General features: G+C 50.5%; 2 protein-coding genes across 7 annotated transcripts in view; one reads left to right on the top strand and one right to left on the bottom strand.

Moving 5' to 3' along the window:
• PCDH15 (protocadherin related 15) overlaps nt 1-15,378 on the bottom strand; it is a 990,968-nt gene that overhangs the window by 572,289 nt on the left and 403,301 nt on the right. The gene's annotated exons all lie outside the window — the stretch shown is intronic.
• LOC121113298 lies at nt 9,676-15,258 on the top strand. 2 transcript variants are annotated; one of them, XM_040702562.1, is made up of 7 exons: nt 9,676-10,065; nt 10,398-10,483; nt 10,655-10,714; nt 10,821-10,897; nt 11,164-11,233; nt 11,397-11,446; nt 11,697-15,258. In XM_040702562.1, exons 2-7 carry the CDS (start codon nt 10,406-10,408, stop codon nt 11,836-11,838), a joined length of 477 nt encoding a protein of 158 aa, XP_040558496.1. In that variant the 5' UTR covers nt 9,676-10,065; nt 10,398-10,405; the 3' UTR covers nt 11,839-15,258. The 2 variants fall into 2 exon arrangements, with proteins under 2 accessions (XP_040558496.1, XP_040558495.1); XM_040702561.2 differs by lacking the exon at nt 9,676-10,065 and having other exon boundaries at nt 10,115-10,483.

The raw sequence follows: 15,378 nt of genomic DNA, 5'->3' as shown, positions 1-15,378 counted from the left end.
TCTCATAATACTCCAACAATAACTAATATATCTATACATACATACATACATATATGAACTACTGGGTCAAATCTGTTTGGAACATTCCATGTTTTCAAAGCCTATGAATCTAAGAGAGAGACGTTAAAATGATAAAATGCACAAAAATGATCATATATATCCCATTTCCACAGATAAAGCAACCTCAGAGTCCAAAACGGTGAAGAAGGAGGGTGACTACAGGGGAAAGAAACTGGGCAGAAACATCACTTTTGTTAATAACACAAGTGAGCAGAAGTCCTGTCGGAGCCTGAGATGTACGCTATGCACTCATCTGCAACTGAACCTAAAGATACTCAAGAGAATGTTTGAATGTGGTGTTCCATAACACTGCACTTCGAGAAACCACTTTTTCTGGGACTAGATCTCCATGAACCTACATTGCAGAATGTAGGTTCATGGAGATCTGAATCACAGAATGGCCTGGGTTGGAAAGGACCAGAATGATCATCGAGTTTCAACCCCCCTGCTACTTTGCAGAGTTGCCAACCAGCAGACCAGGCTGCCCAGAGCCACATCCAGCCTGGCCTTGAATGCCTCCAGAGATGGGGCATCCACAGCCTCCTTGGGCAACCTGTTCCAGTGTGTCACCACCCTCTGGGTGAAAAACTTCCTCGTAATATCCAAACTAAACGTCCCCTGTCCCAGTTTAAAACCACTCCCCCTTGTCCTATCACTATCCACCCTCATACACAGCCGCTCCCCCTCCTGTTTATGCTCCCCCTTCAAGCACTGGAAGGACACAATGAGGTCTCTCCCCAGAGCCTTTCTCTTCTCCAAGCTAAACAAGCCCAACTCCCTCAACCTTTCCTGATAGGAGAGCTGCTCCAGCCTTCTAATCATCTCAATGGTCCTCCTCTGGACCCGCTCCAAGAGCTCCACATCCTTCCTGTACTGAGGGCCCCAGGCCTGGACACAGTACTGCAGATGGGTCCTCACAAGAGCAGAGCAGAGGGGCACAATCACCTCCCTCTCCCTGCTGGATCTTCCCCCAGTTTGTATAAATACCTGGGATTGCCCCGAACCAACTGCAGCACCCTGCACTTGCCTTTATTGAACCTCATTAGGTTCTCATGGGCCCACTTCTCCAGCCTGTCCAGGTACCTCTGGATGGCTTCCCTTCCTTCCAATGTATCAACTGCACTGCTCAGCGTGGTGTCATTCACTGTTGTAGTAGGCGCTTGACGGGGATACATGCTGTACAGGATAGGCCTCTCCCTAAACACAGTGAAAGGGTGCTGTTGTGCTCAGACAGACTGTCCTTGCTAACGAAGTAAACAAGATAAGAAGGCGAAGGAATGAGGAGACAATAGGACCCAAATAAGGAATTGTAGTAAGGGGCTAAGATCCAGTATGGACGAATCAGAACAGGGCACGATAGCTCAAATACAGGTATATAAGCTGTGCTTAGTAGTGAATAGACGCCATTTTGCTACTCATCATATTGGAGTCCGTCTGCAGTCATTTGGCCCTGATCAGGTAATTGGTCAGTGAGCGCAGAGGGCTAACACAGGTGGCTAACATTGCAGTTGCAGAAAGCAACAAATGGTGCCCTGTGTGAGGAGGCAGACTGTGTTTTAATGCCTTCTGCGTGGCTATGAGCTTTGGGGTGACGCCCAGCCCGAGTACCCTATGGAGAGGGGGAATCTGCAGACGATTGGAGTGACGCCCTGCAGAAGATCGTGGTGTCAACGATAGTGCCGGCCAGCAAGTAGAACCTGTGTTGTGGTGGGGTCAGGGGGGGACGACAGGACGCCCACGGAGACCTGTGCGGATGGTGGCGTCGAGTGTGACTTTGTGGTGACGGTGACGGGCTGATCATGGAACATGTTCTTAAGGTATTGCTTCAGTTTTGTGAGGATTACTTTGGCAAGTATGCTCCTTCTAAGAAGGATATCCACGCAGTTATTTCCCGGTTAGAGTGGGAGGGGGAGGTTAAAGTCCCCCAAGAGATTCCTGATCACTGGAGGTGGGATGATCTCACCTCTGCATTCGCAGAACATATTATGAGTGCCCAGGAGGGCGGGTCGGAGTTAAAAACTTGGGGTCTGATACTAGGGGCGTTGAAAGCGGCCAGAGTGGAGGGAAAGGTATTGGCAGAGGCTCGATACGTTTTGGATCTTGGCGGTGGGGGCGAGACACCGGACCGGGGCGGGTCCGATGGGGGCTCGGGAGCAGTTTCTTGCAGGGGCCGAGAGGAGATGGAGCCGCCAATGACCGTTGTTGAGGTGGCGCCGGCTGAGCCGACCGCGCTCAGTTCAAAAGAAGACAAACAACAAGAGAGTGGATATTCGATGTCTCATCCCCCGCCCCCGTATCCAAACCCCTCAGGCGGCACATTGTATCCTTTATCTGAGTGATGTATGTGATACCTGACTCAAGGGGGCGGAGGAAGCTGTGATCTACACGAGCAGAATCAACTTACTGCCCACAAGGGGAGGGACCAGACGAAAGGTCCGTCCACTGAGGACAGGGGGCGTAGCCTACCGGCTCTGGGCACTCCCAGGGGCGGTGGTGTGAGTGATAGTGTAGAGGAGAAAGAAGGGACTGGCTTTCGGTGGCGGGGGAGGGATCAAATGACAGACTGGAATCGGATTAGATCGGAGGCTGAGGGGAAGGGTATAGTTCCAGAGGCATTCCTGGTGATTGTGAGTGATCGTGGTCCCGAATGGGTGCCGCCTGACCCCAGGGGTGTTGCGCGCCTGGTGGAATTTATGGATAAAAGAGGCCTGAGATCGCCTCTGACGTCAAATGCACTACAGGCTTTGGCTGCCCCGGGGCTTCTCCTCCCCCGTGACATCACAAACTTAGTGCGTGCGGTGCTCGGGCTGATCCAGTATACGTTATAGGAGACGGGCTGGATGGCCGAATTGAGGGAGCGTGCCGGGGCGGTGGGGGTCGGCCTGGGCCGCTCCCTGTGTGGGACCGCCGTCCAGCGGCTTTCAGGGAAGGCCGTGGGAGTGGCTTCGCCCCAGGGCCAGTCAGTGAAACTAAGGCCAGGGGAGCTAAAAGCGGCCACAGATGTAATGGTGGGAGCGTTTAATAAACTTGTGCATAAGGCCGAACCACCTGCTTCGTGCACAGATATTACCCAGGGCCCGAATGAATCTTTTCAAAGCTTTGCAGACAGGCTTTTAGCTGCTGCAGAGGGGTCTGATCTCCCGAAACCGGCCCAAGGGCCAGTGATCATCGACTGTCTGCAACAGAAATCACATGACAATGTTAAGGCATCACTGCAAGCCGGCCCGAGTACGCTTAATGTCCCGGGAGAAATTATTCAACATGTCTTAGATAAGCTCAAGGTGGCTCATTTAACTAATGAAGGGCTAGCCACAGCTATAGTCGCAGCTGTTGGCCCGCGACAGCAAAGATCGCTGCAACAGCAAGGGCTGTGTTTTCGATGCGGCCAGTATGGCCATGTTAGAGCACAGTGCCCCTGTGGGGGAGGTCAGTCAGGGCCTCCTGATCGCAGGAAGGACATGCTAAAGGGTATCCGTTGTCAGGTATGCGGCAGTTAAACATCATGAATCTGGGAACCTCTGTGGGTACGATTGTGAAAAGTAATACCACATATAAGTAACATATCTGCAAAAACTGAGTCAAGGTGTGAGTTTTTCTACAGAAATTCTTTGTTGGCAAACCAAAGCCAACTCCAGAACAACTGAGGGACAGACGACGGGATCGAGAACTACTCATCAAGAGGAGTACCACAGCTGCAATACTGACACTTTCGATGTTGCTGATGTTTATGGTGTCCCTGGTGATCACAGCGTGTCAATTCATAAACAACTACGCTGGATGCAAGAACATAAGCAGAAGATTAAAGAAGAGAGTGATCCTTTCGGAAATTGGCTGAACAGACTGTTTGGGGGAGCGGGTTCATGGTTAAAGCAATTGCTTAAGGTTTTCGCGATAGGGCTTGCAATTTCTGTATATATTCTAATCTGTCTTCCTTGCTGTGTAGGATACTTGCAGAACTCCTTGCAACGAATGATGGAAAAGACTTTTGACCATCGGATTGAGTATCATAGACTGTGTGAAAGGTTGTAGAAGGGTTTAGGTTGTTGCGTTCGTGCTGTAACGGGGCAAGGCATGGCCGAGCACAGGAAAGGATTCCCTGTTACTCTGATGTTTGCTTAAGGATTGCAGTAGAAAGACAGTAGGAATAGTGTGCTGAAATATATTTAAGATTAGGCGTTTGTGTTGCTTCACGATGTACGAGTTAGGCACGTGGAAGGAACATTTAGCTTGGGGAGGGGGAGATGTTGTAGTAGGCGCTTGACGGGGATACGTGCTGTACGGGAAAGACCTCTCCCTAAACACAGTGAAAGGGTGTTGTTGTGCTCAGACAGACTGTCCTTGCTAACGAAGTAAACAAGATAAGAAGGCGAAGGAATGAGCAGACAATAGGAGCCAAATAAAGAATTGTAGTAAGGGGCTTAAGATCCAGTACGGACAAATCAGAACAGGGCACGATAGCTCAAATACAGGTATATAAGCTGTGCTTAGTAGTGAATAGACGCCATTTTGCTACTCATCATATTGGTGTGTGTCTGCAGTCATTTGGCCCTGATCAGGTTATTGGTCAGTGACCGCAGAGGGCTAACAAAGGCGGCTAACATCGCAGAAGGCAACAATCCAAAAACTTGCTGAAGGTGCACTAGATGTCATTCTCTGTCATTGATAAAGATGTTGAAGAGCACTGGTCCCAAGACCAACCACCCTTGCGACACCCTGCTTGTGACCGGCCTTCACCCAGACACAGAACCATTCATCACAACCCTTTGGCTGCGTCCAATCAGCCAATTCCTAACCCACTGAACAGTCCATCCTTCAAATCCACACCTCCCCAGTTTAGAGAGAAGGACGCGGTGAGGGACCACGTCAAAGGCTTTGCAGAAGTCCAGATAGATGACACGCGTTGCCCTTCCCCTGTCCACCAGTGCCATTACTCCAGCATAGAAGGCCACCAGATTGGTCAGATACAATGCAGGTGAGCCACCTGCAAAAACCCCGCAGGGCAGAGCTGCTGGGCCACGCAGCCAGGGCGCCGCAGGGCTTGCTGCCCTGCTCCGGCCTGGCCTGCCAGAACGGGGGGATGAGGCCATGCCTCACAGCCACGGGCTGGCAGCTGTACCCATGCCGGCACTCAAGGCAGTGCCCACGGCTGCACGTGGGACACCCGGTGTGCCAAAGCACAGCTGGAAAGGAGTACGCGTGAGTTCCCATGCGCAATGGCGCACTGGGATAGGGTTCTATCCCTGCCATGCCCACAGCCGTGCCCCTCACACCCATCTGCCTTCTGTTGCGCGCGCAGCTGAAGCCATGGCAGAGAAGTACTCCAGTGAAATGCTGGCGGTAGACAACGCTGAGTCAGGCGCACTGCTGGAGGAGCTCATGGAGGTGCGTGAGCCACCTGCAGAAACCCCGCAGGGCAGAGCTGCTGGGCCACGCAGCCAGGGCGCATGGCCCTGGCCTTCCTGTGCCCTGGGTACGGGCTGCAAACACCCTTTCCCACCCTGCATCCATGCAACTGGTCCCCATTGCCTTGCAGTGTAAGAAGAGGTCTGCGGAGCTGGCAGCTGCTCTCCAAGAGCAGGCCAAAGTCCGTCAGGCACGCAGGGTGGGAGGGAGAGAATGGAGAGCAGCGCAGTGATCAGGGAAAGCCCCCTGCCTGCAGACACGGGACAGGCTCTTGACCGGACCCTTTCCTTCTCCAGGCACTGAAGGAGGAGGTGGAGAAGGAGATGAACAATCTCCAGAAGGCACAACGGAGGGTCCAAAGGTGCACTGCCCCGTGAGTAGCAGCACAGCCCAGACCTGAGGCAGGGGGGAGCTGGGATCCCAGCAGCCCCCAGCCATCTGGGCCGTCGGCTGGAGCTCGGGAAGGCCGGGCCTGTGCAGGTCTGGCACCCAGGGGTGCCCGTCCCAGCTCCAGCAGAGGCCGGGCAGCTGCCTCAGGTCCCCGTGGCCACCACGGGATGGGGGGAGGGGGAAAGGTCCTGGTGCCGGCCGAGGCCTCTTCTCACACACCAAACTCCCACATTAGCAAATCCACTGTCACAGAGTTTAACATGTTTTTTTTTTTTTTTTTTTTTTTTTCCCTGATATACATTCTTGTTTTGTTGTTGTTGTTGTTCTTTCTTCAAAGTAGTCCCTTAATTTGTTAGAGTTTTTTTCTGGTGCAGATATTTCCAATGGCACCATTCTTTCCTGATCATCAGGGGCAACAGCTGAACATCACCACCCATTTTATTCCGGTGACGTAGCTGTGGTCATTATAGGGCAATCATTCTGCATTTCTCTGAGCTGTTTTCAACTTTCTTATCTTCACCATGTAATGAATGTTAAGTGCTGTATTCATCAAATACTACCAAGCAAAGTAGAGTGTCTTCTACACAAAGGAAATATGAATATGACCTTTGCATAACACTAAACAGGAAGTTAAAACATTAGTTCCTAAGATCGAAAGGCCTTAGGAACATAAGCAGCTTATTTATGTATTAAGGACGTAACACGTTTACATTTTCTCATTCATTACGTTTTTCACTAATTTCCTCTCCAGCACTTCACCTCCCTTATTGCCTGTACCAAGTGGGCATGTTTTTCACATTTTGGACAAAAGGCAACAATCTATACACTATCAAGGAAAAGAAAGCATTCTACAGAACATGACACATTAGTTCTAGAGTATTTTTTAATCAAAAAACCATTTTTTTAGAAGCTACAGCAAAAAAAAAAAAAAAAAAGCGATCTCCATCTTATTTACGTTCAACAGAACAGTCAGCAAGAAAAATGAAAAATCCCAGTAATTGTTTTTAAGAATAGGAGACAGTTGATACAGCTGCCTTCTGTCAGTTTCAGGTCACCCAAGAAACATAGTAGTCACACTTCGATACACAGCCTCCACCCTGACACAGAACCATTCATCACAACCCTTTGGCTGCGTCCAATCAGCCAATTCCTAACCCACTGAACAGTCCATCCTTCAAATCCACACCTCCCCAGTTTAGAGAGAAGGATGTGGTGAGGGACCACGTCAAAGGCTTTGCAGAAGTCCAGATAGATGACACGCGTTGCCCTTCCCCTGTCCACCAGTGCCAGTACTCCAGCATAGAAGGCCACCAGATTGGTCAGATACATTGCAGGTGAGCCACCTGCAAAAACCCCGCAGGGCAGAGCTGCTGGGCCACGCAGCCAGGGCGCCGCAGGGCTTGCTGCCCTGCTCCGGCCTGGCCTGCCAGAACGGGGGGATGAGGCCATGCCTCACAGCCACGGGCTGGCAGCTGTACCCATGCCGGCACTCAAGGCAGTGCCCACGGCTGCACGTGGGACACCCGGTGTGCCAAAGCACAGCCGGAAAGGAGTACGCGTGAGTTCCCATGCGCAATGGCGCACTGGGATAGGGTTCTGTCCCTGCCATGCCCACAGCCGTGCCCCTCACACCCATCTGCCTTCTGTTGTGCGCGCAGCTGAAGCCATGGCAGAGAAGTACTCCAGTGAAATGCTGGCGGTAGACAACGCTGAGTCAGGCGCACTGCTGGAGGAGCTCATGGAGGTGCGTGAGCCACCTGCAGAAACCCCGCAGGGCAGAGCTGCTGGGCCACGCAGCCAGGGCACATGGCCCTGGCCTTCCTGTGCCCTGGGTACGGGCTGCAAACACCCTTTCCCACCCTGCATCCATGCAACTGGTCCCCATTGCCTTGCAGTGTAAGAAGATGTCTGCGGAGCTGGCAGCTGCTCTCCAAGAGCAGGCCAAAGTCCATCAGGCACGCAGGGTGGGAGGGAGAGAATGGAGAGCAGCGCAGTGATCAGGGAAAGCCCCATGCCAGAAGACACGGGACAGGCTCTTGACCGGACCCTTTCCTTCTCCAGGCACTGAAGGAGGAGGTGGAGAAGGAGATGAACAATCTCCAGAAGGCACAACGGAGGGTCCAAAGGCGCACTGCCCCGTGAGTAGCAGCACAGCCCAGACCTGAGGCAGGGGGGAGCTGGGATCCCAGCAGCCCCCAGCCATCTGGGCCGTCGGCTGGAGCTCGGGAAGGCCGGGCCTGTGCAGGTCTGGCACCCAGGGGTGCCCGTCCCAGCTCCAGCAGAGGCCGGGCAGCTGCCTCGGGTCCCCATGGCCACCACGGGATGGGGGGAGGGGGAAAGGTCCTGGTGCCGGCCGAGGCCTCTTCTCACACACCAAACTCCCACATTAGCAAATCCACTGTCACAGAGTTTAACATATTTTTGTCGTTTGTTTGTTTGTTTTGTTTTTTCCCTGATATACATTCTTGTTTTGTTGTTGTTGTTGTTTTTTCTTCAAAGTAGTCCCTTAATTTGTTAGAGTTTTTTCTGGCGCAGATATTTCCAATGGCACCATTCTTTCCTGATCATCAGGGGCAATAGCTGAACATCACCACCCGTTTTATTCCGGTGACGTAGCTGTGGTCATTATAAGGCAATCATTCTGCATTTCTCTGAGCTGTTTTCAACTTTCTTATCTTCACCACGTAATGAATGTTAAGTGCTGTATTCATCAAATACTACCAAGCAAAGTAGAGTGTCTTCTACACAAAGGAAATATGAATATGACCTTTGCATAACACTAAACAGGAAGTTAAAACATTAGTTCCTAAGATCGAAAGGCCTTAGGAACATAAGCAGCTTATTTATGTATTAAGGACGTAACACGTTTACATTTTCTCATTCATTACGTTTTTCACTAATTTCCTCTCCAGCACTTCACCTCCCTTATTGCCTGGACCAAGTGGGCATGTTTTTCACATTTTGGACAAAAGGCGACAATCTATACACTATCAAGGAAAAGAAAGCATTCTACAGAACATGACACATTAGTTCTAGAGTATTTTTTAATCAAAAAACCATTTTTTTAGAAGCTACAGCAAAAAAAAAAAAAAAGCGATCTCCATCTTATTTACGTTCAACAGAACAGTCAGCAAGAACAATGAAAAATCCCAGTAATTGTTTTTAAGAATAGGAGACAGTTGATACAGCTGCCTTCTGTCAGTTTCAGGTCACCCAAGAAACGTAGTAGTCACACTTCGATACACAGCCTCCACCCTGACACAGAACCATTCATCACAACCCTTTGGCTGCGTCCAATCAGCCAATTCCTAACCCACTGAACAGTCCATCCTTCAAATCCACCCCTCCCCAGTTTAGAGACAAGGATGTGGTGAGGGACCACGTCAAAGGCTTTGCAGAAGTCCAGATAGATGACACGCGTTGCCCTTCCCCTGTCCACCGATGCCATTACTCCATCACAGAAGGCCACCAGATTGGTCAGGTGCAATCTGCCCTTAACAAAGCCACGCTAGCTATCTTGAATCACCTCTTCAGCTCATCTTGTTCCTCTCCACTGGAAACCCCAGTTCACATACCTATCTCATCCTCCTTTTCCCTGGTGTCCATCTCAACCATTGAACTCAACCTGGCTGCTAAGGTAAAAGGGAACAAGAAACTCTTTTACAAGTATATCAACAGTAAGAGGAGGACCAGGGAAAATCTCCATTCCCTACTGGATGAGGCTGCGAATGTGACCGCTGAGGATAAGGAAAAGGCAGTGGAATGGGCTGCCCAGAGAGGTGGTGGAGTCACTGAGCCTGGTGGCGTTCAAAGACCGTTTGGATGTTGTGCTGAGGGACACGGTTTAGCGAGAACCATTGGTGAAGGGCGAATGGTTGGACTGGGTGATCCCGCGGGTCTTTTCCAACCTTAGCGATTCTATGATTCTATGATCGCCTCCTGATGCTCTGCACACCAGCCGAGGAGCGGCGCTTCCCCGTGGGCGGAGGGGCACGCGTCACAGCCAGAGCATTGTGACGCAATCACCCTGCAGAGTAGCAGAAGCACCGCTCCCTGGGCACAGAGAGCACTTGGTGCTGAGCACCGGCACTGCGAGGAGGTGGGAGAGATTGGGAGAGGAGACTGAAGGCAGAGAGTGCCCCCGGTGCCCTCCCAGCCCACAGCGTGGTCGAGGACTGTCGCGAACCCATCCGCAGCTGTGCGCACTGAGCGGTAAGAAGCCCTGCAGCTTGCCTGGCACCAGGCCTCGTCTCCCCTTCTCGCAGTGCCGGCGCACGGCCGTGTTGGGTCTGAAAGAGCCTGCCTGTGCCTGCCAGAACGGGGGGATGAGGCCATGCCTCACGGTCATGGGCTGGCAGCTGTACCCATGCCGGCACTCGTGGCAGTGGCCAGGGCTGCACGTGGGACACCCGGTGTGCCAAAGCACAGCCGGAAAGGAGCATGCGTGAGCTCCCACGCGCAATGGCGCACTGGGATAGGGTTCTATCCCTGCCATGCCCACAGCCGTGCCCCTCACACCCATCTGCCTTCTGTTGCGCGCGCAGCTGAAGCCATGGCAGAGAAGTACTCCAGTGAAATGCTGGCGGTAGACAACGCTGAGTCAGGCGCACTGCTGGAGGAGCTCATGGAGGTGCGTGAGCCACCTGCAGAAACCCCGCAGGGCAGAGCTGCTGGGCCACGCAGCCAGGGCGCCGCAGGGCTTGCTGCCCCGCTCCGGCCTGGCCTTGCTGTGCCCTGGGCGCGGGCTGCAAACACCCTTTCCCACCCTGCATCCATGCCCCTGGTCCCCATTGCCTTGCAGTATAAGAAGAGGTCTGCGGAGCTGGCAGCTGTTCTCCGAGAGCAGACCAAAATCCGTCAGGTACGCAGGGTGGGAGGGAGAGAATGGAGAGCAGCGCACTGATCGGGGAAAGCCCCCTGCCTGCAGACACGGGACGGGCTCTTGACCGGACCCTTTCCTTCCCCAGGCACTGAAGGAGGAGGTGGAAATGGAGATGAAAAACCTCCAGAAGGCACAACGGAGGGCCCAAAAGCGCACTGCGCCGTGAGTAGCAGCACAGCCCAGACCTGAGGCAGGGGGGAGCTGGGATCCCAGCAGCCCCCAGCCATCTGGGCCGTCGGCTGGAGCTCGGGAAGGCCGGCCCTGTGCAGGTCTGGCACCCAGGGGTGCCCGTCCCAGCTCCAGCAGAGGCCGGGCAGCTGCCTCGGGTCCCCGTGGCCACCATGGGATGGGGGGGGGGGGGGGGTAGGGGAGAGGTCCTGGTGCCGGCCGAGGCCTCTTCTCACACACCAAACTCCCCGCGTCTGTAGCAGGAGGAAGATGACACGCAGGGAAGAGCACATGAGTTCCCTGCTGCAGGAGACAGTGGCTGTGCGATTGGTAAGAGAGAAAGCCCCAGCGGGGCCTTGGGGAGGGAAGGCTCACCTCAGGGCCACCGCAGGGGATATGGGCCTCCCTCTGGCTGTGGGGACGAAGGAGGGCTTCCGAGTGCCCAAACCTGCGCTCACCCCAACGCGTGGCCCTACTTTGCTTTGTCCTCTAGGATGAGCAGACGGCAGCACAGAAGCATCCACTTGTAACTTCCTGGCTGCGGTGAGTCGCCCTGGGGTCCAGAGACCATCAGGCAGCTTTTGACTTTTGGGGGATAAAATGCCTCAGTATTGCTTAGGGTCCTGGGTGGGAGAGCAGGTGGGGTGGGGATCTTGGCAGCCCTGCGCAGAGCTACAACAGATTCCGTTGCTCCCTGTATGGCACATGTCCACGGGCCACTTGCCGGGGCTGGTTGGAAAGTGCTGTGACAAACGTGCCCCCGGATCTGACTGGACCTTCTTCTCTTCCACAGGAGGTTTCTGCTGTTCTTGGGCCTGCTGCAGCTTGTTTTCTTCACCCTAGTTGTGCTGCAGAAGGACATCCTCCGCTGGGTCCTGCCTGCAGAGCTGGCACCTGCCCTTGGCATCCGTCCACCTACGCCCGCTCTTTTCTGACCCCAGAACACACTGCGGCCCTTCATCGGGACACCATTGGGCCTGCACAAGCATTAGGGAGTCTGTCACCATTGTCACCCTGTCACCAATCACGTCAATAAAATCCATCCCAATTCCCAAATGTCTTATTCGTGCATGAGAGGCGTTAGAGCCCGTCGACAAATCCCTGTTGAACCTTGGGAAGGATAAAGTGGGATTCCGGAGCTAAGAAACAGGACTCAGGGAATCGGCAAGGCTGGAAATGACCTCCAAGGGCTCCAACCATCCACCTATCACCAATATGTCCCATGACTCCACGGCCCTAGGTACAAAAGCTAAAAGTTTCTTGAACACCCCCAGGGTTGGTGACTGCATCACCCCCAGAAATGCCTCCGAAAGCAAGCTTGGAGCCAAAAGCAAAGCAGGGTTCGTTCACCCCACCATAACCGCTACATGAGCTCTAGGAGAACTCTCCGTTTGCATTTCTGTGTTTTCACCTACCGCAACTATACCCAAGTTTCTACGCAAGAGCTAAAACCTTTACATTCCCAGAAGTTGTTGTTTTCTTTTGTGAGCTTCTTTATCAAACGTAGATGCTTTTTTAATGCAGCCCGGGATAGAGTTGGCCTTCCAGGCTGCAAGCATGCACTGCCGGCTCCCGTCCACCTTCTGGTCCACCAGGACCCCAAAGACCTTCTCCACACCAAAGCCCTGAGAAAGGTTTCCCTTCCAGACCAGTCAAAGCTGATCACTCAGTCATGGACTACTAGCATCTCACCGGCTCTTCCTATACACTTGAGAAGACATAGCTCAGAGACAACTAGAACAAACCAACCCTCTAAGAGCAACAAAAACAAACAACTGGCACTTCTGACAGTGTCAGCAAATTTCAGGTCACGATTTGAAAGACAGAAGCTGAGGCTGACTGAAAACCGTACCCTCGCCCACCACGACAGAGTCTCAGGTCAAGTACTCAGAGCATGCTCACGCTCATCTAGAAACCAACATTTGACATTTGAGCCTGCATGTCAGTATTGCCTTCCTGCAGTAAGCTTACTTATTATTGGCCATGTGGCCAATCCAATGCACAAATCCAAGTCAAGAAATCTCAACTGACTGACTAAACATCGACCTTAAAATCAGAAATTCCTGCTCTCCTAAGCAGTCTGCTGGATTACTCCTAGTAAAATAGTCATTCCTTTTACCTAGTATTTTTAAATGTGTTCTACATGTGGTGATACTCTGGCAGTGGTGAAGCTTCAGTTTCATGTCTATTCAGTCCAAGTTTTATGAAACAACTTTCGGCTCCCTGTAATGACATTGTCAGTGCTGTGACAGAAACCAAGCTTCAGAAAGTCCTCAAGGATACAAAAAATTGAAGACATTTGCTTCATTCATCTACTTCCTCTGCCTTAAGTTAGAATACAGAAAGAATTTAGCAGGTACACTTGCTGAACTAGCTGTTCTCAACATCTGGATCTTAAGTCCAGCGATAACATGCATGACGAACTCTGATTGTTCCCGCTCCACCTTTCAATAACACGCATGCTTTGTTATTCTGTTTTGTCTATCGAGTCTCTCTCATGGAAGCATGTAAAAACCATAAACCACCAGGAACTAAACAAGCAGCCCATGTTTCTTTGGCCTTTATGTTTCTTCTGTTGATTCTCTCTTCCAGTTATTCATATTACAACAGGAATTTATTTATTTACTTACTTATTTTGGAAGATCAAGTAAATAGAATATACTGGTAGACACACAAAGGATTGTGCATTTCACTTGACTTTGACATCATTTGCTTCCCCCCCCCACCCCCCTCCGTGATTACTCAAAAAGACTATTTCAAATGAAAAAAGCAAGCCTTAAAGAAGTCCTAAGTGGTGTAAAGAACAAGTATTCTAATTTCTCAAGAAGAAGAAATTCCATGCATCTTCCAAAAGAAAGGATTTACCTAGCTATTCTGCCTGTCTTCCCCATCATTTTTAGTAGTTAGTACATTAGTACCTTCTACTACTGTAGTTATATCACCATACCAAGATTATCTTGATGCTTATATTCTTCAGCTACTTGCAGAATGTTACGGTTCCCTAAATCATAGTCATTATTGGAAGCATTCTTACTCGTACTTCTGGTAGAACTTAAGAGGTTCCTGGTACAAGTCAAAAATATTTTGGCAAAATTTACAAAAGCACACTTAATATCATCACTTCCAATATAAGCATGTGCAACAAATACATAGGCTTCATCATACATTGTAAGAGAAAACCTCGTCTTGCTCTATACTCATCATTTTCCTCTGAAACACGCCATTCACCACCACACTGTGCTCACATTCACCCTTTTGCCTCCCTAAAAGTTCAGCAAGGATTGTTGAACGCCAGTGGGTGCCCTTTTTTTCCAACACCAAGTAATTCAATGACACACCTGTGCTTCATCCACGCTCCTATATCAGACGCCATCCTGTCAGACTGCAGACAGCAACAGAAGTCATGGGGCATTGACAGGAAGGTTCAAAATCTACCACCAACATCCACTTCCAACGTTACAGTCCAACACACTAAAGAAGGAGGCACTAACAGAGCAGACCTAATAGGAAGTCCCCCAGGTTAAGAAACGCAGCTGAAAAGCTCACATTCATGCACACCATCATCACCACAGGTAAAGCAGACAGACAAAACTGTACTACCCATTTTTGTACTATCATCTCTCACCTGTAAGCTGAGCACCCACATTAGCAAATCCACTGTCACAGAGTTTAACATGTTTGTTTTGTTTTGTTTTGTTTTTTCCCTGATATACATTCTTGTTTTGTTGTTGTTGTTGTTTTTTCTTCAAAGTAGTCCCTTAATTTGTTAGAGTTTTTTCTGGCGCAGATATTTCCAATGGCACCATTCTTTCCTGATCATCAGGGGCAATAGCTGAACATCACCACCCGTTTTATTCCGGTGACGTAGCTGTGGTCATTATAAGGCAATCATTCTGCATTTCTCTGAGCTGTTTTCAACTTTCTTATCTTCACCACGTAATGAATGTTAAGTGCTGTATTCATCAAATACTACCAAGCAAAGTAGAGTGTCTTCTACACAAAGGAAATATGAATATGACCTTTGCATAACACTAAACAGGAAGTTAAAACATTAGTTCCTAAGATCGAAAGGCCTTAGGAACATAAGCAGCTTATTTATGTATTAAGGACGTAACACGTTTACATTTTCTCATTCATTACGTTTTTCACTAATTTCCTCTCCAGCACTTCACCTCCCTTATTGCCTGGACCAAGTGGGCATGTTTTTCACATTTTGGACAAAAGGCAACAATCTATACACTATCAAGGAAAAGAAAGCATTCTACAGAACATGACACATTAGTTCTAGAGTATTTTTTAATCAAAAAACCATTTTTTTAGAAGCTACAGCAAAAAAAAAAAAAAAAAAAAAAAAAGCGATCTCCATCTTATTTACGTTCAACAGAACAGTCAGCAAGAACAATGAAAAATCCCAGTAATTGTTTTTAAGAATAGGAGACAGTTGATACAGCTGCCTTCTGTCAGTTTCAGGTCAC

The sequence above is a fragment of the Gallus gallus genome, chromosome 6 (assembly GCF_016699485.2).
Source record: "Gallus gallus isolate bGalGal1 chromosome 6, bGalGal1.mat.broiler.GRCg7b, whole genome shotgun sequence".
NCBI classification, from domain to species: domain Eukaryota; kingdom Metazoa; phylum Chordata; class Aves; order Galliformes; family Phasianidae; genus Gallus; species Gallus gallus.
Note: the sequence above shows the minus strand (reverse complement) of the source record. Positions and strands in the feature narration are given on the sequence as shown.